The 27,687-nt window shown below is 35.2% G+C and overlaps 1 protein-coding gene and 1 long non-coding RNA gene across 10 annotated transcripts in view; one reads left to right on the top strand and one right to left on the bottom strand.

Moving 5' to 3' along the window:
* The window catches only part of nbeab (neurobeachin b), a 569,044-nt gene that overhangs the window by 276,656 nt on the left and 264,701 nt on the right, over positions 1-27,687 (top strand). For all 8 annotated transcript variants that reach the window (XM_087284306.1, XM_087284305.1, XM_087284304.1 and 5 more), the window contains exons 31-33: positions 9,048-9,165; positions 16,958-17,085; positions 25,389-25,450. In XM_087284306.1, the coding sequence (XP_087140432.1) occupies positions 9,048-9,165; positions 16,958-17,085; positions 25,389-25,450 (308 nt within the window). The remainder of the gene's footprint in view (positions 1-9,047; positions 9,166-16,957; positions 17,086-25,388; positions 25,451-27,687) is intronic.
* Positions 549-27,403, bottom strand: LOC147840669 (uncharacterized). Of its 2 annotated transcripts, none has more exons than XR_015509672.1 (3): positions 26,858-27,403; positions 9,020-9,140; positions 549-1,172 (listed from the first exon to the last, which is right to left on the bottom strand). It is a non-coding gene; the product is annotated as an uncharacterized LOC147840669 (long non-coding RNA). The 2 variants fall into 2 exon arrangements; XR_015509673.1 differs by having other exon boundaries at positions 27,054-27,403.

The raw sequence follows: 27,687 nt of genomic DNA, 5'->3' as shown, positions 1-27,687 counted from the left end.
GGCCCCCAAGGTCTTCCGATCTGACCTCCTTAAGGCTGATTTATACTTCTACATCAAGCGCACATGTATGCTACGGTGCAGCCTACGCATTGACGCAAAGCACTACTCCGTAGGAGTCGGCTTCGCTGATGCGCACCTCGCAAAAAATGTAACAACATGTCACAACGACGTGTAGCGCAAGCTCTGTGATTGGTCAGCCTGGTAGCTCTGACGAGTATAGGCGGGACCGAGAGCCGCGCGAGCCCAATGGAGCGAGTGTTTACAAGTGTGGAGTCTCGTGAAGTTGTTGCACGTTCGCTGGTTCCTGCCTCAAAATGAGCGAGGTTGAGCTACTTGTACATTAAGGAAACATTCAGAAAAAAACAAAACACCAACGAAGAAACTCGACACAGAGGAACTTAACAACTCACTGCCCACTAGCGTTTCGGAAGTGTTATTGCAGAACAACAGAAACAGTGCGTAGAAGTATAAATGCTGTAGGGATAGTTTACAGTTTAACCCAAAGAATGACCAGTCTGATAGATGAAGAAGAGCCGGAGTCAGAGATTTAAATAAATAAATCAAGTTTACTGAAGATAGTTTGCAGTTTCATTCATAGAAGCCAGCTTCAACACTCGCAATGAGTTCCTAGGCCGCTCTGCTTACAATCATCAATCAATAACAATTATACTCTCACATAACGTCATTAACTGCGTCATACATATAAGTGTTCTAACCTGATTGGTTAAAACACAGATAGACTAGGAACATTTCTATGTGGGGTTCGTGCGTACAATTCTGAACAATATCTAAACATAAACGTCAGACATCCTTTAGACTGATTAGAGCTGACTCCAGACCTGTGAAATGGATCAACAATCAAATAGAACACACACACACAAAGTATAATCTGTTTCTTATCCAAGGCTGACTGTACTGTCAGCCATCTTTATCGAAACTGGTTAAAAACTGGTATAATCTACATTCAGGCAGTTATATTCTTACTACACAAAGTCTATCTTGAATAAAAAGTAGAATCACTTTAAAAGATTTAACCGTAAAAATAGCAAAATCACTTTAGACATTTTAGACAGTATTAACTCATAGAAATAACAATAGAAACAGTTGTTTCCAGTCCTCAGCCCTCAAGTCCATTCAAGGTCTCCATGACCTCTGACCTAGTTTGCTGGCTCCTGAAAATAGGTATAAAGAGACAAATGCACTGAACATTCTTATATTAAGCAATGTGTTAACTTATTCATTAATTAAAATCAATTCACAGTTAAATACTGAGAAACAGGATGATGAAAAGGATAAACGTTGGTCCATAATGAGATGGACTGAAAACAGAAATCCGAATCCTTCAATGCACAGCTACGTGCATTGCAGGTTGCATTTTATTAGTGTTCAGAAACTTATAAGTAACTCATGAAAGAGTTATGTTGTCTGTGTTATGTATGTGTCAAATGACTCTCTTCCTATTGAAAAAACAAAAGTTGGATCCAAGATGGCCGACCACCAAGCGGCAACCTCCCGCTCTCCCTCGGGAAGCCAATACGGAAGTAACAAAAACTGCAATTCATCCGAAATTCCGCTAGTCGTGGCCGCTCCTGGCTCCATAATAGAGCAAATTTCAATTGAGCCCACTGTTAGAATGGCCAACTTTACAGCAGAAAAAAAGGTGTTTACAGCCTGGTACAAAAAAAGATTTTGGTTAATACAGCTAATAGAACCCTTCATGACAACTGTGAGGGGGGTGAATTTTTTTTTAGAACTCATCCGTTTCCTTTATACTAAGTAATATTAAGTTTGCATAATTAAGGGAGTGGCCTCTTGAATGACAGCTTGGTCTCGTTGATCGCCGTCACTACACCTCAGCTGAATCCTGCAGATTAGCCACTGATCTCGGCAGATTTATCTATTTCTGTGTTGTTTTATGTGGCTTTACATAGTCAACTGCCTTTTGGACTTGTTTCCTATACAATTATCTTATGGCATGGCATGCTGTGTGCACTTAATTGTGCTCACAAACCATTTACGTGGCCTCCGTTTCCCATGTGAGTAAAGTTATATACTTATATACTGTCTCTATATATGTATTTGTTTTATTTAAGATTATTTATCGTTTATATTTATATTTAGAGCTGTAATGCACTCCAGAATCTGACGGATTGATTAGCTGTAGGCTCTAGAATAGTCATCTGAAGCGTTGTCATACAATGTTAGACTGGATTTCATCAATAGTCTTGTATTTAATAACACAGACTATATCTGAAGGGTTTGGAAGTAATTTGCGTTTTCCTCCTGTTGAAAAACGTCATAAGAACAAGACTTAGTGGCTCAATGTATTACTACAGTATTTTTAAAAGTCTAAACACTTTATTGATATAGTGTACAACCAAGCTCATGTGGTCAGAACACAAATGAATCGCAGGTAATAAAGTATAAAGTATTCTCCCAAAGTAAAGTGTGTCTAAGCCAGGTCCAAGCAAAATGCCAGCAGGTGTCTGTAGCTCCGCTCAGTCTCCGCCTCTTTGCCCTTGTTTGGTATCCCACATTGAGTGCGATGCAAGCGAACAAAATGGCGACGGTTGGCCGCGCCTACTTGTGGCTTCTTTTGCCACATGGGTTGAATGTGTAATGTGTACTAACTTAATTTGTTTGTTTAAATTCAGCCTAAGTAAATTGTTTACAACCACTTAACTTAAAAAGTTAATCTAGGGAATCATCTTTGAATCATTTTTTTCAGTGTAGTCGTCTTTCAACTTCAGTTGATTTTACTAAAATTTGTGTTTATTTTAAACCTTGGTAATACTCTAAATAGTGTTTAGTTTCTAGCACAGACCATTGGTTTGTCGATATATTACTTGAATGTATTTTCAGGAGCCATGAATATTAAAAATTTATTAATTTTGATTAATTGCATCCTAAATAGTTGGTTTTGACATAATATAGGGCAACATGGTGGCTCAGTGGTTAACACTTATCTCAAGAAGGTTGCTGGTTCAAGTCCCTTCTGGGCCAGTTGGCATTTCTGTATGGAGTTTGCATGTTCTCCCCATGTTCACGTGGGTTTCCTCCGGGTGCTCTGGTTTCCCCCACAGTCCAAATACATGCTGTACATTCATTCCTTCATTTTCTTTTCAGCTTAGTCCCTTTATTCATTAGGGGTCGCCACAGTGGAATGAACTGGCAACTTATCCAGCATATGTTTTACACAGCGGATGCCCTGTAAAACATATGCTGGATAAGTTGGTGGTTCATTCCACTGTGGCGACCCCTTTATGAATAAAGGGACTAAGCCGAAGAAAAATGAATAAATGACATAATATAAGTGTGTGTACTGTGTATATTATTATGTATATATGAATACACACAGGCATGGACGTATTTGAGAAAATGTTTATTGATATTTAATTACAAAATATATGCATATATGATACAAATTGTATAATTTCAATATCTATATAACAAAACTGGTTTGTTTAGATACTCTCTAAGTAATGGTAGTTGACTTGCATCTCACAAATCATCAATGGCCACAGTTTTTGCTTATGATAAAATGTACACTTATCTAGAAAAACAAAACAAAAAAACAGTCATCTACATCTTGGATGATATGAGGGCGAATAAACTAACAGCATGTTTTCATTATTTTGGTGAACTATCCCTTTAAGAACAGAGAGTTTCTCCCTAAAAGTAGATATAACTGCTCTCTGTGCTGCTAATGAGACATTAATTTGCAAGTCCTTAACTGAATTTCCACAGAAATGTGTGCTCGGCTGTTCTTAGAATAATTAAAGATGTCATTCCTAAAAACCCATTTCGGGCTCAGGAAATTAGATTTGGTTTCATCGAGAAACTGCGTCCACTAGAGGGCCCTCCTTGCTATACCTTTCTTTCTCAGACACACTATTGCACCACAACAGAGAATGTCATGGATCCATAATGACTGCATTCACATGAAGATATGATCTGTATGAAATTTCAAGGTTATTAGGCGGCCACATGGAAACTATGTGGAGCTTGCGTTTCAAGTGTTCCCCTTAGGCTGCACACTATGAACACTATAGATTTTGCTGTTGATACTAGAGATGCTATATACACCTATTGTGTGTGAATGCGTGAATGTTTTTTTGCTCCAGGCAGGACATTTAAGTCTAAAGCCAAATGTTTCATTATGTGGGATTCGTTGAAAATACATGTTATACCAATTTTAAAATGATTGACAATATAAAAGTTCGGGTATTTAGGGTTCAAAACAGCCGAAGGGACCCCTAAGGTGAAAGTAAATCAGTTTGATGTGATTTTCTAACACTAATCACTACGTTATTTACTTTGTTGTGGCTTTGCATTGCAGTGCTTATTGCATGCAATAACAAAACCACAAAACAATGTTTGTAAATAATATTTTAGTGTAAAGTCCCTTTATTGATCTGGTGTCACCAAAGCTGAATGAACTGCCAGTATTAATTAAGTATAGTAATTTTTTTACAAAAATGTCAAAATGACAAATGTCAAAATTCACATATACTGTATGTTTGTTTTTGTGAATTGTGGGGACATTACATATGTTTCCATTGTTTTTAAACTGTATTTTCTATTCCTCTACCTCTAAACGGCAATGTCCTCATATTTCACCATCTTCTTGTAATACATGTGTCATACCTATGTCATGATGTTTCCTGATATGTCACAAAAACATGTACACACACTAGGCATAGGCTGGTAAAAGATTATGACGGTATGATAATCCTAGATAAAAATATCACTGTTTCACTATTTCATGCTATTGTGATCACTGCTCTAAAAATATTTGATTGGGTCAAAGACAAAAACTATTTCCCCTTTAAACACAAAAAAATTTATTTTGAGAAACATTTACAATTTTTGTCTGGGTCAAAAAGAAAAACTATTACCCCTTTGAACATAATATATTTTATTTTAAGAAGCATTTAAAAGTTTTTCTGGTTGAAAAACAAACACTATTTCCCCTTTAAACACAATATATTTTATTTTAGAAGCGTTTAATTTTTTTTTTTCTCTGTTTCAAAAACAAAACCTATTACCCCTTTGAACACAATATTTTTTATTGAGAAGCATTTAAAATATTTAGGAACAGTAAACATTCCAGGCTAAATAATGAAAATAAATCGTTAACTTCTGCTGTCTTCGTTTGGTTTTAAAACACAGATTTCATTACAATTTAAAACGGCATTTTTGGATATCTTTCCTGCTGAAGATACTGTTGTCTTAAAAAAAACGTAAATAAAAAAAATCGTACATATACTGTAGTAGGGCTAGGCGATATGGCAAAAATGCAATCTCAATAATATTTTTCGTATTGAACAATAATGATATATATATTTCGATATAAGTTGTTAATGCTTTCAGATTTAAAGAGTAACCTAACAATGACTGAAGCCACAAAAATTAGAGGGTCCATTAATTGGCATAACATATTTTCAGCCGATACATTTTCTAATATCGACACACTTTTTGATTTCCCATTGTTGCACATTTCTGCTGTGTGATTGGCTCTTATATAATTATAGAGTCAAAAAGTGCAGAGCTCATTATTGTTATTGACATAAATTTTATTGTGATTCGATATAATATCGTTTATGGGCCCAGCCCTAGGAGTTGTATTGCAGAAAATTTTGGAGGGTTTAAAACCTTGACTCTTCCAATCTGCGGTATACTTTGAAAACAGTTATCGTCCCATGCCTAATACACACACAAACACACACAAACAAACAAATAAAATGTACTACTTATTACGTTTTAAAATAAAATGTATTACATTGTCATCAGGCATGTCACATTTAATCACCAAATCTGCATTCATTTGATAAAAATTACAGTGAAAACAAATCATGTAAAATATTACATAATACAGTAGATTAATGTTAAATATTACATAATACAGTAAATAATGTAAAATATTACATGAATATTTTTTAAAAATATATCACAGAATATTTTTTATTATGTAATATTAAATAAAAAAAATTCTGCTTAATTTTTCCTTCAAAAATATCTTAAATGCTCATTTGCTACTAAAAAGTTTAATAATTTCAATTATTCAATGATTTTTTTATTATATATTATTTTACTTTTTTTTCAGGATTCTTAAAATCACATTTAGTTGTTGTTTTTTTCTATGAGATAAAAAATGTAAAATAAAATTTTATGCCAATTTTTTTAATTGCAATGTACGGTATATTTTAAGAACACAAATACTGTATATATCCCTTTATCCTTAAGACAGGCTTTTAGTCCCCATTGTCCATAATCTACCTCATTGAGATCTGATTAGAATGCACGAGGGACGTTGATTTGGATTGAGGTTGAATCAGGCCAAGCTGCGCTTCCAGCCAAATCCATCAGAATGTCCCTCTTGACGTTTCCCCTCATCTTGGTGTATTTGCTTATGGGTGGACACTCATCTCTGACACAGCGATTGATGGCTGCGTAATAGATTTCCTATCCTCAGATGTGCCGTGACAGCTTGTGGTTTCACAGGATGACAGTCCATTGCTGTGATGTATCTATCAGAAGCTCCCGCTGCACAGTCCGCTGTGTGGACACTGTGCTTTTGACAGAGGGAGAGAGCGAAGAGCAATGGAAGATGGAGCTTCACTTTCTCAGGGGGAAGCCAGAGTAATGGAAAGATCTGTTTCTCAAAGCAAGGGTTCCTGTGGTTATGTATGTCATTACCTGCTAAAATTGTGCCTGCTGGAGCCATAGTGGTTGTAACGTTCCTTTATAATTATTATGCCAGTATATTTCTACATTTTCATACATTAATGGTTTTAATATATAGTAGGTTATTTATTAAGTATCTGTAAAGTATATGACCTGGGCCTGTTGGTCCTGTTGGAACATTTCTGCAGCGGCTTGAATGTGTCAAATTGTAAAAGTAGACTTTTAATTAAACAAAAAACAAATAAATAAATAAACAATATCCTACTTAATAATAATAATAATAATAATAATAATAATAACAATAAAAAATAGTAATAATAATAATAATAATTATTATTATTATTATCATTATTAAAGTAGGATTTTTTTCATTTCCTAATAAATAATAAATGTAGTTTCTAAATAAATAGCCTCGTTATTTGTTTATTTATTTATTTATTTATTTATTTATATGATTTATATATGAGATTAGAATATTTGTTAGCCTTTTGTAAGTGATTTTATGTTTTTAAAGGAAAATATGGTTGATGGTTGGTGATTACTGTAACTACAGAAGAGTCAAGCTTTAAATAGGAAAATTATCTAAACTTTTAGTCATTCTTCAAATGCTAATGGTCTTATCCGATTCAGTGATCTACGCTAAGCTAAGCTAAGCTAAAAGTGTTCCCGCCAGACCCAAAGATTGATTGAATCAATTCAAAAATGGATTCAAAAACTAGGGGAGTTGTATTAATGTATACATTATATATTATTATTATTATTATTATTATTATTATTATCATTATTCATTCATTCATTTATTCATTTTCTTTTCGGCTTAGTCCCTCTATTGGAATGAACTGCCAACTTATCCAGCACGTTTTACGCAGCGTATGCCCTTCCAGCTGCAACCCATCACTGGGAAACATCCTTACTCATTTAGACACGTACACTACAGACAATTTGAGCTTACCCAATTCATCTATAGCGTATGTTTTTTGACTTGTGGGGAAAACCAGAGCACGCGGAGACAAACCCATGCGAACGCAAGGAGAACAAGCAAACTCCACTAATGAACATCCAAACTTATGAATGCCAAATCTGCATTCATTAGACCAAAATCACAATAAAAGTGGTAATATTTTTAAATATTACTACAATTAGAAAAAACTACTTTTTATTATAATAAATAATAATAATAATAATAATAATAATAATTAATTTTATTTATAAATGGCGCCTTTCTGAAAAGCCAAGGTTGCCTAACAACAAGCATCAATAGACATTTATTCTAAAACAAGTGAACAAAACAATTAATAAAAAATAAAACATTGAAATGTATCCCTATGATGCCAAAGCTACTTTTGGAACATCATTAATTGTCACATGATCATTTGGAAATCATTCTAAAATGCTGATTTTAAATAATTATTTATTAAACATTTAATTAACACTGATATGTTTTCAAAAACTTGCACTAAAAAAAAATTATGCCCTCCTTAATTCTGTTAGTGAATTGCCAAAAGGCCTAAATATCCTAGTTTTTCCTTAAAGATGATGGCAGAAGCATACCTATTTTTCCTTTTTTTGTATATTGTAGATGCATTTGCACAGTCAAACACAGCATACAGTTTAAAAAAGTATACTACATTTGACAATCGACATGTTTACTAGAGAGGTTTATCTATCCAGTGTCTGCACTTTTTCTCTCCATAACTTCTAAATAATTAATTAATTAATTTTATTTTTCGTCTTAGTCCCTTTATTAATCTAAGGTCACCACAGCTGAATGAACCGCCAACTTTTTCAGCATATGTTTTTACGCAGCGGATGCCCTTCCAGCTGCAACTCAGCACTAGGAAACACCCATACACTCCCATTCACACACATACACTACGGACAATATAGCTTACCCAGTTGACCTATAGTGCATGTCTTTGGACTTGTGGGGGAAACCTGAGCACTCGGGGGAAACCCACGCGAAAACAGGGAGAACATGCAAACTCCACACAGAAATGCCAACTGACCTAGGAGAGGCTCAAACCAGCGACCTTCTTGCTGTGAGGCGAGAGCGCTACCCACTGCGCCACCGTGCTGCCACATCTAAATATTATAAATGTATTTAAATAAAAATAGAGTTGTTACTTTTTTTTGGAAAGTTGTTTGTCAGTATCAGTGTATTCAATGTCATAAAAAAATAAAAACCAAAACTCACATTTATAAAAACCAAAGAAAGTAAGAAAGTATATGAGATTTTATTTAAAGTCATTAAAAAAGAAAGTCAGTAGGATTAATTTAATAAACAGTACGTTAAAGTCAGTAGGATTAATTTAGTAAACAGTATGTTTTTAACCTGTCACATCTCTCTGGTCGTCTCACAGGAGCCACAGACACGTCCTCTTCCTCTTCTGCCAGCTTTGTGAATGGAGCTACCAGTAAGAATCTGCCTGCGGTTCAGACTGTGGCCCCGATGCCTGAGGACACCATGGAGAACATGAGGTAAAGCAGAGTCTCTGCATGTTTGTACATTTGAAATGAATATTTGTTCTGATGTTTAAATTCATATGTAGCTACACATATTTACATTTTTTTGGGATTTGTATATTGTATCAACAAAATATTATAGCTTTTTGTGGTCCAACTTTATATTAAGTTTCCCTAACTACTATGTACTTGCATCAAAAAATTAATACAATGTACTTACTGTGTTCATAATGTATTTGAGAACACTTGTGGTGCTCTTCAGTTGGGATAGGGGTTGGGTTATGGACAGGTTTGGTGGTGTGGGTAGGTTTAAGGGTGGGTTAAGGTGTAAGGGATGGTCAGCAGTGTATTTACAAATGTGATTACAGAAGTTAATTACAGATTTAATTACATACAGGTATTTAATCAAGCATAAGTACACAGTAAATACATGTATTTACACAATAAGTACATTATAACAAACTATTAATTCCTGTGTAAGTACATTTTAGTTAAGGCCACTTACCTTTTTGTCATTAAATTAAAAGAATTGTAGATGAATTATAACTATAATTCAATTATTTCCACCCATAACATGAATTTAATTCAGTTTAACCATACATGATTTTCATCATCCAACTTCTCTAGAAAAAAATATTTTCCAGTGTTTTGTTGGTAATCGCTAACACCTCTTTGTTGAACCTCAATGTCTCCATTTGCATTCAAATTAAATATAGCATCTTCAAATACCATGTAGCTATAATTCTGTAATTTTACTGTTTGTGAGTAGATAATATTTCCTCAATTTTTTTTAGCGTGAGTTTGTTAATCACGCTAGGCTAGATTGAATCAAGCTAGCAATGTGCTAAATCATGCTAGCAATGTGTTCAATTATACTACCAACATTCTAGCAATCTCAAAACATGTTAGCTGTGTGCTATCTTATGTTATCTTAATGCATATAAATATGTTAAACTGTTAAAATCTATCTATCTATCTATCTATCTATCTATCTATCTATCTATCTATCTATCTATCTATCTATCTATCTATCTATCTATCTATCTATCTATCTATCTATCTATCTATCTATCTATCTCTATCTCTCTATCTATCTATCTATCTATCTATCTATCTATCTATCTATCTATCTATCTATCTATCTATCTACCTGTCTGTCTCTCTCTATCTATCTATCTATCTATCTATCTATCTATCTATCTATCTATCTATCTATCTATCTATCTATCTGTCTGTCTGTCTGTCTGTCTGTCTGTCTGTCTGTCTGTCTGTCTGTCTGTCTGTCTGTCTGTCTGTCTGTCTGTCTGTCTGTCTGTCTGTCTGTCTGTCTGTCTGTCTGTCTGTCTGTCTCTCTCTATATCTATCTATCTATCTATCTATCTATCTATCTATCTATCTATCTATCTATCTATCTATCTATCTATCTATCTATCTATCCATCTATCCATCTATCCATCTATCTATCTATCTATCTATCTATCTATCTATCTATCTATCTATCTATCTATCTATCTATCTATCTATCTATCCATTATCTATCTATCTATCTATCTATCTATCTATCTATCTATCTATCTATCTATCTATCTATCTATCTATCTATCTATCTATCTATCTATCTATCTATCTATCTATCTATCCAGTGTTTTTATAATCACCACCACAAGAGGGGGTCCACACTCAGTCTTGATTTTATATTTACAGACAATGTCCCTTTTCTTTGTTTAGGGCAATGGGCAACAATCATTTTCCATTTTATTATTGTGGTGGTTGCGGCAAACAAAGCTCTACATGCCTTACACACCGCCTGTCCGCTCTCTCTGGCCAGGGTGCATGGTGTGTGTATGTGTGCATTTGAGCTGTCAGAGGGGGCTTTGCGATCGCTAATGCAGAGAAATCAGTGCGTGGAGGTGTTTTGGGGAGTGTGTGGAAACCGTGCTGACCTTGGCTCCATCCCTTCACCTCGTCTAATGCTTTGTGACAGACATCTCACAGACACGCCACCGTCTGACTACACTGGAGAAAGAAAGTGTGTGTGTGTGTGTGTGTGTGGCTCTCCAGGGGCTTACACACTCACACATACACACGTATATACCTGTGTTGCTAAGAGGGAACAGTCAATCTACATCGACCAAGAGGGGACCAGTGTTTCTGGTTATTTTGAAGAAAGAAAAAGCATAAAATGGCATCAAAACATTGCATGTGGGGACATCCAACTGGGGACCTCCATAGATTGGAAACACAAAGGCAAATCACAGCAAACCTTTCTTCAAAAAAGCCTTCTCTTCAGCTCTACATTTTTCAGTATTTACACACATTTTGACTGCACAAATACTCTGATAGTCACCACTTGGGCTGCACGATTTTGGAAAAATCTGGTTTTGCATTTTTCTGTGATAAATATTGCGATTTAATTACTATTTCAGAAGATGGTTTGAATACAAGGGCGTAGATTCGCTCCTGACATTGGTGAGAACATGCATCCCTAGATCGCATGCATTGCGCAAATTGTTTTTGTGCTTTTGAAAACATGAATAAATTACTCAATAATTTAAAATAAACACTTAATAATACAAATAACAATTAATAAATCACGTCCCATAATGCAAAAGTCAATTTACATGATTTTACTGCAATCTGGTATGAATGGCGAGAAGTTTTGAGAGATGTGTGGTGCAATTTAACTGTTTTATCCCGAAACTTAATTTTGATTAATTGCAGAGCCGTGGTTAATAGTATCATAGTGAACTCATACCAAACTTGACTTTAACCCTTTGTGCACAAGTAGGTTACTAAGGGTTGATGAAGCAATATTTTACTTTGAAGTCGATGAATTATTAATAGGGATTTTTCAGTATTTGTCAGATATTGAGGGAGACATATCCCCTCTGTCCAATTTCTACACTTTTGTATTTATTCTGTGTATCTTTTGTTCTGTCTGTCTGTCTGTCTGTCTGTCTGTCTGTCTGTCTGTCTGTCTGTCTGTCTGTCTGTCTGTCTGTCTGTCTATCTATCTATCTATCTATCTATCTATCTATCTATCTATCATCTGTCTCTCTGTCTGTCTGTCTGTCTGTCTGTCTGTCTGTCTGTCTGTCTGTCTGTCTGTCTGTCTGTCTGTCTATCTATCTATCTATCTATCTATCTATCTATCTATCTATCTATCTATCTATCTATCTATCTATCATCTACCTACCTACCTACCTACGTACCTACCTACCTGTCTACCTGTCTGTCTGTCTATCCCTACAGTGCATGCATTGCGCAAATTGTTTTTGCGCTTTTAAAAACATGAATAAATTACTTAACAATAAAAATAAACACTTAATATTACAAATATCAATGAATGAATCACGTGCCATGCTTTAAAAGTCAATTTAACATGATTTTACTGCAACCTGGCTTTATAGAGGTATGAATGTAAGAAATTTTAAGACATGTGTGGTGCAACCTAACTGTTTTATCCCGAAATATAATTTTGATAAATAGCACAGCCTTAGTTAATAGTATTATAGCAAACTTGACATTAACCCCTTGTGCACAAGTAGGTTACTAAGGGTTGACAGAGCAATATTTTGTTGTGAAGTCAATTAAATTATTGGTAGGGTCATTTTAGTAATTGGTAGATATTGGTGGGGAGTGGGGACACATCACCTCCGTCCATGCCAATTCTACACCTTTGTTTGAATAGCTTTATTTGAGGGTTTTCTGCGTAGTTTTAGCTTTTCTTACTTTTTTTGTCTTGGTTCTTGTCCAAATATCGAAAAAAAAAATTAGACCAAGTAAAAATAGTGTTTAGTTTTCACTGTAGAAAAGAAATAAGTGAAAATTGAGAGATTTAGTTAGTTTATCTGCCAGTGGGGTAAGTGAAATAATCTTGTTTTCGCTATGAAATGTAGATATTTAGACTAGAAACAAGATCACAATTTGAAGAAATGTTTTTTTTGCATACATTATATAAAGTCCATATAAATACAGTGATAAAATACAATTCTGTAGCTCCTCGTCAACTCAAACTGGACATTGCATATCATTGCGATGTGACAATTGCGATATCAATGCTGAAACGATATATTTAGCAGCCCTAGTCACCACTAATGCTAAATAATTTAGTGTTGCTTGCTTAAAATTTTAGGCTCGACACTAATACTAATTTATATACATTTATACAGTATATAGTGTGTTGCTTAAATAAGCACACCCTTTCTGAAAACTGAAGAGATATTTTTAAATTAATTTTATATCAAAATGGAGAAGATATATTGCTGAATTTTTACAAAATGTATTTTATTAATTAGTTGCATTCATTAACATGAGAGTGTAGCCCCCAAACACAACATAATATAACACTAAACACTAAAATAGTAAAAAAAGTAATGAATTTGAATTCAAAGGTGGTGATGTAAAAATATTTACGCTCTACAACAAATTAAAATAAATGTTGTGTTTTGTATGGTTTCTTAGATTTGATAATTAATTAATGATATTGCATTACAACTTAATGTTTTTTGAATTACTTTACTACTGAATAATCTAATGTAAAATCAAAATAGATTTGCACAAATACCTCATTGTAGAGGATCCTGTAGAAATTGTTAATTAAGCATGCACTATTTATACAAACACACATGCAAAAACACTGAAGCTCAAAATTATTAATACTGTTGAACACTGTTAAATTTATAGCATTTGTTGTGGATTAAGGGGAATTTAAATAGCCAGTAAAATACCCAGTTGTTGGGTTGCGGCTGGAAGGGCATCCGCTGCGTAAAAACTTGCTGGATAAGTTGGCGGTTCATTCCGCTGTGGCGACCCGGGATTAATAAAGGGACTAAGCCAACAAGAAAATGAATGAATGAATGAATGAATACCCAGTTGTGTTTATAGTGGTAATAATAATGTAAAATAGTGGTTGTTTACTTCCATTTAGCCATATTTTACATTATTCTGTAAATTTTATAATAAAATGTGAAATATACAGCAAAATACAGCACATCTCAAATGCAAAACGTGGACTGATATTAATATATGTAATACATAACTCTACCTAAAATTACTTAGGCCTGAATTTAATTTGTTAATTGTTTACTGGTAGGGATTTCTAATTGGGATTTTGACCCACGGGACATTGTATTTTTGATGTTAAGAGCGGGTGTTTTAGTGCTATTATGAACACTGTTGTCAAATATTGCTAAATGTAAAAGGAACCAAACAGGCGTCTCTCTCACACACACACACACACACACACACACACTCAGTGGCTCCTCTGGCACACCAGGAATCGCAAATCAGTTGCCATGGCAGCAGTAACCGACGGCACTTACTGGGAGTGTGAAGTCAATGATGAAACTGTCTGGATGCAGAGGCTGTGATGCCGAACCTGCACTCACTCCCAAAGACAAGAGATGGCTTTCACTGTCGCTGCCTGTGTCTCATTAGTTTTTCTTGATTTTTTTTTTCCCCCTCCACACATGACACACTATAGCTTTTAGTGTTGAATCTTTCTCAATAAAGACACTGAAAAGGAAGCGCAGTGTTTTTCAGAGCTTACAATCTAATTATCGTCAGATTTGCAACCGAGACAAGCAAACCCGAGGAAATTTGCATACTTATACAACAAAATCCCTCAGAGTTTTGCTCAGTATCTTGGAGTGTACGGCATATATTATTGTTTGCAAGCCTCATAATACTGCATTGAACTATAGTTTTTAAATAAAGTATCACTCTGGTATTTCTTTATGTTTGCTAAATTCATTAGGAATAATGAGGTCTGTAAAAACAGTTGGTAAATAATACTTTTTTTTTTTTTAAACATTTCCAAAAAAAAATGGTATATTGCATATTGAAGAGGGCACACTAGGGCTGCACGATTCTGGCTAAAATGAGAATCACAATTTTTTTACTTAAAATCAAGATTATGACTTTCTCACAATTCTGTAGATGTAAAATAAAGCTTAATATGAGCAGACTATTATTATTTTTTATTTCTCAAACATATGGTAAAACAACACTGATAATATTAGCCCTATAGGTCTAGCATTGGTTAAAATGCTAATTTTTGTATGGACTTGGAACGGTGGACTTAAATAGACTTTAAATATGTCTTGGTCATTAATACACAGTAAAATGACATCAGAATTGACCCTTCGCTAAGCCCCGCCCTCCTTAGTAACTGTTGCTACGCCTGTCAAGCTTTCGTGCTTAGCATGTCTATTACAATGCGTATATGCGCCAGTGTCAGACATTCCCAGGGATATAATTAGTAATTTTTGGCGAACAGATGAGATATTCGAGAAAGCCAGACAAAAAAGGACTGTAGTATGCATTATGGGGTATATTCAGGACATAATTGGCAACTGATTAGAAAATAATTAAATCAAAATTGAAGCTTGGTCAGCCTAGCCACCTCTTACACTGACCATTCAACAGCTTAGTTTATGCACAGCAGGAGAGGTGACATTTAAAAATAACCTAATAATGACAGATTAAACCATAATTGGTCACACTTTACAATAAGGTTCATTAGTTAATGTTAATTAATGCTTTTACTAACATGAACAAACAATGAACAATACATTTACTACTGTATTTGTTCATGTTAGTTAACGTTAGTTAATGAAAATACAGTAGTTCATTGTGTTCATGTTAATTCATGGTGCATTAACTAATGTTAACAAGCATGGACTTGGATGTTAATAATGCATTAGTAAATGTTCAATTATGATTAATAAATGCTGTGTTGTTCATGATTAGTTCATGTTAGTAAATGCATTAACTAATGAACCTTATTGTAAAGTGTTACCCCATAATTTCTCTTTTTTGCCCAAAAAACCCAATAGATTAGTTGTCGTGCAATGAAATAGCTATACTATATATCTTCATATATTTAAACATCTTTATCTTTATATACAATTTTTTTTTATTTGCAACCCTGAAGTGCCTTTTCAACTGTGTGTGTGTGTGTGTGTGTGTATATATATATATATATATATATATATATATATATATATATATATATATATATATATATATATATATATATATATATATATATACAGTTGAAACTAGAAGTTTACACACACTTTAATAAAAGGAACATAACCTTTTTTATTTATTTTTTAATCTCTAATGGTAAATCATATTAAACGTTACTAAATTATTTACATTTCCCAAATGCTAGAATAATGAGAGAATTTTTTGGGAGAATTTTTTATTAATTTCTAGTCAAAGTTTACATACATGTCATGTTTTTTTTTTCTAGCTTTGCCTTTAAACTATATAACTTTGGTCAAATTTATTGGGTATTCTTCCACAAGCTTCTCACAATAGTTTGAAGGAATTTTGGCCCATTCCTCCTGACAGAATTGGTGTAACTGAGTCAGATTTGTTGGCTGTCTTGCTCACGCAAGCTTTTTCATCTCTGCCCACAAATTATCTATAGGATTGAGTGTAATTTAGCAAATTGAAATCTGGCTTTTTTATGTTGATTCTGGCTTGTTGACTTTTCTATATTGTCACACAAGGAAGCAGTGTGTTTGCGGTTTTCCTTAAATACTAATCTACAGTTGTGCCTCCAATTAACTCAAATGTTGTAAATTAGCCAATCAGAAACTTCCAAAACCTTGACACTATCATCTGAGCTTTTTCAAAGGCATAATAATCTTATTGTATATAAACTTGACTTAATGGAGCCCAAGATGTTTGATTATTATTAGTATTTTATGCTGCCCTGATTTGGTTTATATTACTGGTTATTAAGGATTAATCACAATTTATTTATTTTTGATTTTTTGGTCTGATCACACAGTATCACTACTAAACTGGAGCGAGCACTGGAGAAGGTGGCGCCGCTGTTGAGAGAGATCTTTGTGGATTTTGCACCGTTCCTGTCTCGTACTCTGCTGGGCAGTCACGGCCAAGAGCTGCTCATTGAAGGTGTGTTCAGCATCTCTTTCTGTTTACTTTTCTCTTTCCTTTAAACGTATCTATCATGATCGTATAGGAAGTTGTAGAATGCAAGCATACATTTAAGAACAAAACAAAATGCTTTGGATGAGATGTGGAAGAATGAAACAACAACCTGACGAGGGCTCAAAATAAACCTTTTTTACTTGGTAGCACCAGTGCTCCTAACTTCAAAAATGTAGGCGCAGCAGACAAAATTTTGTCACACCCACCTAAAATTATGAGCACCGTTACTACACGTTTTATATCAACAGATTCTATTATATATATACACTCTAATCACAACTAACAAATAAACAAAAATCTGCATGCGCTCACCGGCACTACACACTGCTTGACATGAATGAGATGAACTGAATTAACAATAATAACTGTGAGAGGTGTCTGATATTGCACAGATGATTTTGACATATTACTTATAACTTATTATTTGCATACGCCATCTTAATAGCAATAACGGTCTTGATGAGCTGCATTATTAGTTTCATCTCCGTGAATGCATGCTCTTTAGCAATGGTGAACGCGGTGTCATTTGCACGACTGACAGCATGACGATTAAATGAAGGATTAAATAATGTTAGAACATCTCGTACTTAAAATGTGTACACGGTTACCTGAAAACTCCATCTCACCGGCTTTACATTGAATTCTTTAGTCATTTTCATAGCGGACTTTAAACATTGGAAGTCTTTTATCCACTCTGCGAAAAGTGTAAATGCTGGATTGACATTCATTCCATGATCACTAATCAGATCTGCCATTATTTGTAACTTTAGGTGGTTTCTAAAACTAAATCTGTCAGTGTTGTTTTCATTCTCTCAGATCCAGAACTATACATTTTTCCCGCTGTAGCTCCCTGTCATCGGAACTGAGTGATTGACAGCTGATATCAACCAATCCATTCGTGTTCTGTTCTAGGGAAGTGGGCCAATAAGAAGAGCTTGAAGGCGGGGCAGGCATTGCAGGCTTTGTTTACTGCAATGTCATCTGAGCGTTGCATTTGGTTTTTTTTTTAGGTGCAAAGATGCTTAATGCATGAATGCCTCCTAATTCCACGCATGTGTTGAACATTTTGAGGTTGCATAGATGAAAAAAAATATTTTTAAGGTCGCATAGATGAAATTTTGGGCGCATATGCTACCAAAATGGTCGCAATTTCGATCCCTGCTGACAATTTTTTTTTCAAAAAACAACATCTAAACAATGTCTATACACACATATATACAGTACATACGCTGTAAATAATCGTGTCTGTCTTGGGTTGAATTTAATTAACTTTTCGGGTAATTTCAATTTATGTTAGTTAAACAGATTTAATCAAGTTAAAATTTGTGGCAACACTTTATTTAAGTGACAATTCACACTATTTACTTGTGGCTTTTTACTTGCCTATTATTGGGATAATTACTTTCTATTAGCACTTATAAAGTATGATCTTCATCTTATTACAGATTATTAGTTCTTATTACATCCCTAATCTCCTACAAAATACCTAAACCCAATGACTACCTTACTATTAAAAAAAACAGACCATTAGTAGTTTATTGAGATAAAAGTCTTAGTTAATGACTTGTTAATAATGTGAATTGTACATTAAAATAAACTGTGACCAAATTAGCTTTTAATAACCTGATTAGCTTAAATAAATGAAGTAGCAAAGCATATATTTTTATAAAGCAAATTAAAATGTATATCTTGACATTTTCATCATGTAATTTGCATAATGTAGTATAAGCAGAATTCCATCGCAGTCCATTGAATTATTAGATTTTAATGCACACTTGAGTTGGTGATGTGGACACGACTCGTAGCTTTTTTTTATGTTAATCTACGAGATTTACTTGTGTCATAGTTTTAGTTTGTTTAGTTTTAGTTTGTTAGATTGATCTGCACATGCATAAATAATAAGATATGAATTAATATATTTATTTTTAGACATTCATAATGTCTCTATTTAAAAAATATATATGAATCAATTTCAAATAAATGTTTAAATTCATTAACAAATCCAGGAGGAAGATGCAACAATTAGGAATTTTGAGCAGCTGTTTTCAGCATTGATGAAATATGAGTGTTAGCATTCATAATGATTTTTGAAGGATTGCATTGTAATTAAAGAACTAGGTTGTAATTTAAAAGATTAAAATAATAAAAATATGAATAGTGATATAGTTTTTACTGTACATTTGAGCAATCAAATCAAATGCCTTCTTGGTGAGCAGATGAGAGACTTCACTTTTATTTTTACATGTACAGTAATGTGCATAGAGCTACTTTTGGAATACAGTTCCCTCCTCTAGCTAGATTCAGTAGGACACACACACACACACTCTCACAAGGTTCACATGGCAAGGCAACGTCGCTCTGCCACACTCCAAGCTCTGTTTTGTGGCTTTTTTACCTCTCAGCCTCATTGTTCGTCCCCCACACCGCTCAAAGCCAGTTTGTTCAGACTAATGTAGCTCTACATTACAGCACGCTGGAAATATGTGTGTCTACAGCTCAGGCAGCCATTTCCAGAAAGAAATACTCTGACACACATTCTGCCCTGGACTCAAACTCTGCCATTTTATTATGAATTGTAACAGCCAGCTTTCTGTCTTTAACTTTGTTGGCATTCTTAATCCTGTCCACATCACTGTAGGAAGCTTCACAGTTTCAGTTCCCTGCTGAAAATGGGCGTAAGGTGTCAGTTTCATGATCTTACTAGTAAATGAATCTTACTAGTTTATATGATATGAACTAGTTTATCAGTTGATAGTATATAATTTTTTTGGCTCTTATATGGTGCAATTGTAAATTTTTCCAGCAGGGGCAAACTCAACATTGCTATGACACCAAACCTTGACTTTTGGTTTTGTAAGATTTAATTTCCCTAAACAAATTCTGGCTGATTGTCAGTGCATCACAGTGAGGTGTTCTGGGTGTTTTTTTAGCCCGTTGCTATTCAGTTGCAAGGGTGGTTGGTGGTTGCCACAGCCTAAACAAATCTAAAGGAGTAGTTTACCAAAATATTTAAATTCTGTCATTATTTACTCAGTTTCATGTCATTCCAAAACTGCTGATTGTCTTTCTTTTGACTAGCATAGAAAAAAGTATGTGTGTTATTTACATGTATGCATTAGCTGTTCATTGAAGCATATAGTCTTGCTTTTTAAAATATATGTTCTTGCTCATTAAATAAATTGCTCAATTATATATAATTATATATTCATTCATTTTATTTTCGGCTTAGTCCCTTTATTAATCTGAGGTCGCCACAACAAAATGAACTGCCAACTTATCCAGCATATGTTTTACGCAGCGGATGCCCTTCCAGTTGCAACCCTCCTCTGGGGAACATCCATACACGCTCATTCACACTTATACACGACGGACAATTTAGCCTACCCAATTCACCTGTACCACGTCTTTGGACTGTGGGGGAAATCTGAGCACCCGAAGGAAACTCCACACAGAAACGCCAACTGACCCAGCCAAGGCTTAAACCAGCGACCTTACCTTACCTACTGCGCCACCGCGTCGCCCATATAATGAATAATTGCATCAGAAATAATTTAAATGTCTGTACTGTGTGTATCACATATGCTTAATAAATAAATATAGTACACGCACAAATAGTTGTTTTGGACACGATTAATTGATATTGTATGTTTATGTGTGTAGTGGTACATGTTTTGTGACACATCAGGACACAAATCTGTATTATGACACAGATATTACAAGCAAGTGGTGAAATATGAGAACATTTATGATGTCCTCATTCCTTAAAAAGCGTTTAAATGAGTTTTTTAGAAAGTAAAACTGTTTTCTGCGATGTTTGGGTTTAGTGGTAGGGTGTGATTAGGACATGCTTACTTAATAACTTAGCTTTTTTTGTATTTCTTATATTTACTTTAAAACGTTAGCTTTCAACTTAATTGTTTTATATTCAATCCACTTAAATTTGTTAAAAATAAACAATTAAGTTAACTTAATCGATTTGTGTAGAGAAAAATTAAATATATATAAAAGTACAACAAATTAATTTGAGTATTTCACTCTTGTGTAGTTCAAAAACATTATAGTACTTACTATAAATTACTAAAATATATTGTTTGAGCACAACATCAAAATTAACATTATTGCTTCATTCTCGCCATCATCTGCGATCTGTAAATGTAGCTTGTGTGGACGCTACTGCGCTACTTGACAAAAAAAAGTTTTGCAACTGAAAAGCTATTTGATGTAGAAAGTAGCAACGCTACCGCCACACTACTGAAAAATGGATTTAAGCTTGTAGCTTTACTACTTTGATTTATTACTTGTAGCGACGCTACTGCCCAACACAGTATGCATATACTTTAAGTGAACTAAGATCTCTTCAGACCAAACTTCTCTCCCACCATTCAATTCAAAATGTCACTCAAACAAACACCAACCTACATACAATAACAGTAACTTCCTCACAGATGCCTCTTTAGCCCTCCTTCATTTGTCCAGTATGTTAACACCGTCCCACGACCAGAAGAAGTCATGTCTGTTTTCCCACCTCCTTCCCTTCCTCTCTTCCTCAACATCTCACAGCTGAAATACTGTTCGCTCAGTGCAAAGGCGCCCTATTTACTCATAATTACCCTTCATCCATCACTCGGCCCGGCATTAGGGGTCAAGCCCCTGCCCGGCCCCCCTCCAGACACTCGTTCACTGCGACCAATTATGCCCTGTTCGCCCCTCGGACAGCTTCCCCGACACTTGGAGCTTGAGAGCGAGGCCTCTGGATGAAACACTGCGCTTCTTGTGAGAACCGGCCGCCCAAGACTGCGATGCTCTGGTCCTTTGACAATGTCACATTCAGGCCAGCGAGGCTTAACTGGAAATCGCTGTTTAAATGAAATGCATTTAGTTTGTCCAGCGGCGTGAGCCTGAGGTCAGGCCTGACACCTGACTTGAGGTTGAACGACTCCGTCTCACGCTCATAAACGAGACAGAGAGATTGCTGGGACTTGAACTCTTGGCCTCTGAAATATTACGGTCATAACTTCATGGGCTGAATGGTTTAGGAGCGATCATTCATGGTAAAAGGACTTTTAAGTGGGTAACGAGACAAGCAGTGTTCTCAAACAGAAGGGAGCGCAGTTTTAAGCTCAATATACAGGATTGTTTTACCAAAGATTGTGTCCATATTAGCTGTGTCTCATTTTAGAGGCTGCATCCTATAAAGGATGGATTTGAAGGGCATTTGCATCATCACGGCGCAATGAAGCTTGTCTCAATTTGAAGACCCTTTCAAATCAAGCCTCCAAATGTGTTCTTCATTTCCTCGGTAATATAGTATACAACCAGTGTATCCTTCATAGCCTTGAACATCCCACGATTCATTGTGCATTAACAACAGCAGGACATTTTTAAAAGAATACTCAAGATTACAGTTTTCAATTTATATATTTGGATACAGTTTTTTGATCCTGGGAGTCATGCAAAAACGCTTTCTTTGTCATTCAAGATGACTTTATTAATACATTATTAGAGTCATTGCAGAGATGTATGGATGCCGTCCCCCTAGCTCATGGGAGTCCTACACAATGTTAATTCTTTTTGCACTGCACCATGACTTTATATTCTATACTGTACATTATTTTTGTTAAGTGACAAGACTTTTGTCTAAACTAAGTCAGACCTTACTGTCCCAATTAAATGATTAAAAATCAAGCCATGATCATATTTTATGTTGGTAGAAAAAGCTTCATCTAGAGGCCTTTGCCTTTCATATAAACAACTTTTGATACCAACTGATCAACTAGAAGTCAAGTTATTATTTTTTTGTTGCTAAAACTTGGACTCTTGTCAGGTGGTGTACTGTACAATAGAAAATACACATCCACTTCCCATTAAACCACATTCAAACTGAGCGTACTCTCTGTTTCCTACATCTTATTCTGATTTAAGTCCTTTCTCATTGACTCTACTGCCTCATGCAAACAAGGTCATGATGCGTGTGCTGTGTTTGTATAGAATTGCAGGTGCACATATGTGTGTGTGTGTGTGTGTGTGTGTGTGTATTTGTTTGTTTGAGAGAAAGTTTGTCTTATATGCCTGGCAATGATTGCACATGTCATTTACAATTACCTTGTTTATCACCGAGGTTAACCAACTGTCCTTTATATTCAATGAACAACATATTTTACTCAAAACAACATCTGATTGTAAGAGAAGGATGCTTATATGAGGAAATGAAACTTAATTTTTTTTGTCCATTTTTTTCACTTTAAAAGATGATTAGTTACTTCACTTTAAAAAGCGAGTAAACTCGATGCCTTAAAAGTGTCAAGTGGACTCTTAAAAAATGAGTAAACCCATCATTTAACTTTGTTTCCAGAGACTAGGTCCATTACCAAAAGAAGACAAGCAGAACAATACAAACCAAACGATTTAAATATAAACAATTAGCAATATATACTCACCGGCCACTTTATTAGGTACACCTTACTAGTATCGAGTTGGACCGCCTTTTGCCATCAGAACTGCCTAATCCTTTGTGGCATCGAATCAATAAGGTACTGGACATATTCCTCAGATATTCTGGTCTATATTGACATGATAACATCACGCAGTTGCAGCAGATTTGTCAGCTGCACATCCATGATGCAAATCTCCTGTTCAACCACATTCCAAAGGTGCTCTATTGGATTGAGCTCTGGTGACTTTGGAGGCCATTTGAGTACCGTGATCTCATTGTCATGTTCAAGAAACCAGTCTGAGATGATTCACTCTCTATGACACGGCACGTTATCCTGGTAGAAGTAGCCATCAGAAGATGGGCACACTGTGGTCATAAAGAGATAGTCATGGTCAGCAACAGGTAGGCTGTGGTGTTGACACGATGCTCAATTGGTTCTAATGAGACCAAAGTGTGCCAAGAAAATATCCCTCCACACCATTACATCACCAGCCTGAACTGTTTATACAAGGCAGGATGGATTCATGTTTTTATGTTGTTGTTGCCAAATTCTGACCCTACCATTCGAATGTTGCTTCAGAAATCAGGCAACGATTTTCTAATTTTCTATTGTCTGATTTTGGTGAGCCTGTGTGAATTGTAGCTTCAGATTCCTGTTCTTAGCTGAAAGGAGTGGCACCCGGAGTGGTCTTCTGCTGCTGTAGCCCATCCTCCTCAAGGTTGGATGTGTTGTGCGTTCAGAGTTGCTCTTTTGCAGACCTCAGTTGTAACAAGTGGTTATTTGAGTTATTGTTGCCTTTCTATCAGCTCGAACCAGTCTTGCTATTCTTCTCTGCTCTCTGGCATCAACAAGGCATTTGCTCCCACAGACATGCCGCTCACTGGATATTTTCTCTTTTTCAGACCATTTTTTTGTGAACCCTAGAGATAATTGTGCATGGAAATCCCTGTAGATCAGCAGTTTCTGACATACTTAAACCAGCCTGTCTAGCACCAACAACCATTCCAAGTCACATGCAACATTCAAAGTCACTTAAATCACCTTACTTCTCCATTCTGACACTCGGTTTGAACTGCAGCAGATCTTCTTGACCATGTCTACATGCCTAAGTGCATTGCGTTGCTGTCATGTGATTGGCTGATTAGAAATTTGCGTTAACTTGCAGTTAGACAGGTGTACCTAATAAAGTGGCCGGTGAGTGTAAATCTAAATAATATAAACAATTAAAAAATACAGTTATGACAATACTTCCTCGAAAGTGAGTGACAACACACACCAGTAAGCCTAGGGTTTGTATTGTAACTAGTAACTATAATTTTGCGCGTATTAAATTTAATCAGCACATTAGCTTACTTTCTTAATTAAAGTTAATCAATAACTTTTTTACAGTGTTTTTGTGTGCTAAAATATTTGAGAAAAATGCTAATTCGACTATATGGCCTTTGCTTTTGATCTTATACTGGCATTTAGCTGATGACCTCTGACCTCTCAAGAGACATTATTTGTGACCCCATGAACCCCATAAACAGACAACCAGAGACATTCAGTCTCAATTGCAAAGCATAACTCATCAGAACTGGCCGGGCTTTCTGCGTGACAATGAATGGTTGCATTTTGGGAATGTTTAGCTCATCTGCACTGTACGCTTTTCTGAAACCATGTGGACGGCATGCCTCTGACTAACCCTCACAAATGCTGAATGCACATAGTTATGACAGACAAAAGCAAATATAAAAACAAACAAACTATAAAGTATATTTTGGTTTTTGTGTTTATGAAAAAGGCAAAGCGTAATCCTGAATCTCTGTGTTTATCCTTTCTGTTCTCCTCCAGGTCTGGTGTGCATGAAATCAAGCACCTCGGTTGTGGAACTGGTTATGTTGTTATGCTCTCAGGTAAGTTTTTTTTTTTCTATTTCATTTCTTTTTTTTACATTGATTTTCAAACAGATTACCTCAAAATGAAAAATCTGTCATCTTTAATTCACCCTCATCTATATCTATAAGACTTTAGGAACACCAATGAAGATGTTTTAAATTAGTACTTACAGTAAATATTTCTGACCATCCACTGAAAGTCTGTTCACCAAAATGTCAGATGCTTCAAAACATTTAAAGAGCCGTATATATACAGTTAAAGTCAGAATAATTAGCCCTCCTAAATTATTCGCCACCCTGTTTATTTTTCCCCAATTTCTGTTTAACTAAGAGAAGATTTTTTCAACAATTTCTAGACATAATAGTTTTAATAACTCATTTCTAATATTTATTTTATCTTTACCATGATGACAGTAATTCATATTTTACTAGATATTTTTAAGACACTTCTATACAGCTTAAAGTGACATTTAAAGGCTTAACTAGGCTGAACTAGGCTTAACTAGGTAGGGTTAACATTAACAACTTAACTATGCAGGTTAAATAGGCAAGTCATCGTATAATGATGGTTTGTTCTGTAGACTATCAAAAAAATATATAGGGGGCAATCATTTTAACCTTAAAATGACTATTAAAAAATTTAATACTTATTTTATTTTTGCTGAGCAAAACAAATAAGACTTTTTCCAGAAGAAAACAATATTATCAGACATACTGTGAAAATGTCCTTGCTCTGTTAAACATCATTTAGGAAATATTTAAAAAAGAAAAAAGAAATTCAAAGGGAGGCTAATAGTTCTGACTTCAACTGTATCTAGATATTTAAATACTTATGATCATTACACTGCAGTTTTAAATCCTCAATGGCATAACATACCGCAATAATGAATACATGCTATATAAAGCCTAATAAAAGCAAATAATGTATCATATTTGATACTTTCGCTTTGACCTGATCACTCTAAAAAATAAAACTTGTTCTGTAAAAACAATTACAGACCTGACTGCAAAAAGACACATGTACCTTAACCTGTCTTTTATAACACATTTATAAGTCATTTTATTTGCTAATAAAGTTTATAACACATTTATAAGTCATTTTATTTGCTAATAAAGTATCAATTGACAGAAAATGGCTTATGCACTGTATAAAGATCCAACTTGTAAATTGTGAACTCAGTTTAAAATTGTAAGCTAGGTGGACATATTTTCGAGCTCAGTGTTGAGTTTGGTCATAAAAACGGTTTAACTACATGTTTAGAGATGTTTGTTCAAAGAACGTAAAGAATTCAGTTGAGGAGACTTAAAAATTTATATTTCTTCATTTGAGCGTTTACTAAATGGTTTTCAAGTTGATCATTTAAAGGAGATTGAAATGTATCAAATGTGACACGATAGGCTTTTATAGGGTTAAATTATTCCTACCTTTTCCCACATTTTTCTTTCACAGACGGAAAATAGCGTAACCCCAGCTCATGTAAACACACCGCAATCGCCTTCCCCTTTAAATCCCAGTGACATATTACAGCCCGCTGACCTTCGGAGTCCCTTGTTAAGCCTTCCCTTTCAAAGAGGTCAGGGTCCCGATGTTGTAGTCGGAGGCGGGAGATATTTAACATACCATCTGTCAGCCCATCACTCTTGCGCCGGGAGTCCATAAGGAAGCCATTACCTCAGCATCTCTTCCTCCGAACTGCAGCCGCTCAGAGTGCTCGGCGGGACGGGAGCTTTTAGTCGTTGAATGGCACCTCGGACTCTATGAAGTCCATACCGCTCACCTCCAGACTCTACATTTGCTCCTAGTTTGCCCTGATGAAAAAGTGGTGTCTTTCAGACACTGTGGCGCTCAGAATGCGTCCTGCTGTTCTGCTCTTCTCCTTTTGAAGATTTCTGCCATTGCATTGAATGTTTTTTTTCCTTCGTGCTCGTATCTCTTTTATGTCGTCTTGCCACTTGGATTTATTGCAGAGTGAAGCATCACTTTGAGACTCAGGCTCCTGGTTTTCTCCTCCTCCGCCCCTGTTAGGCATATAATGTTACTTGAGTTCTTGCCATTAGAAACTCCCAGGGTAGAAACAGCCTGATGTATCGATTGCCCAAAGAGGCGATGAAACCAAAGCCGAGCCCAAAACGGCTTTCAGACGTAGGAAAGTCTCTTTGGAGCCAAAGGCTTCAAACCTGGTTCGCTGTAGGATCTGATTTAGAACAGGTCACTCAAAAACTGTAGAGGCCTTGATAAACAAAAGGTTTGGTTC

Source organism: Danio rerio, chromosome 15 (assembly GCF_052040795.2).
Source record: "Danio rerio strain M-AB ecotype USA chromosome 15, GRCz13ab, whole genome shotgun sequence".
Classification (NCBI taxonomy): Eukaryota; Metazoa; Chordata; class Actinopteri; order Cypriniformes; family Danionidae; genus Danio; species Danio rerio.
Note: the sequence above shows the minus strand (reverse complement) of the source record. Positions and strands in the feature narration are given on the sequence as shown.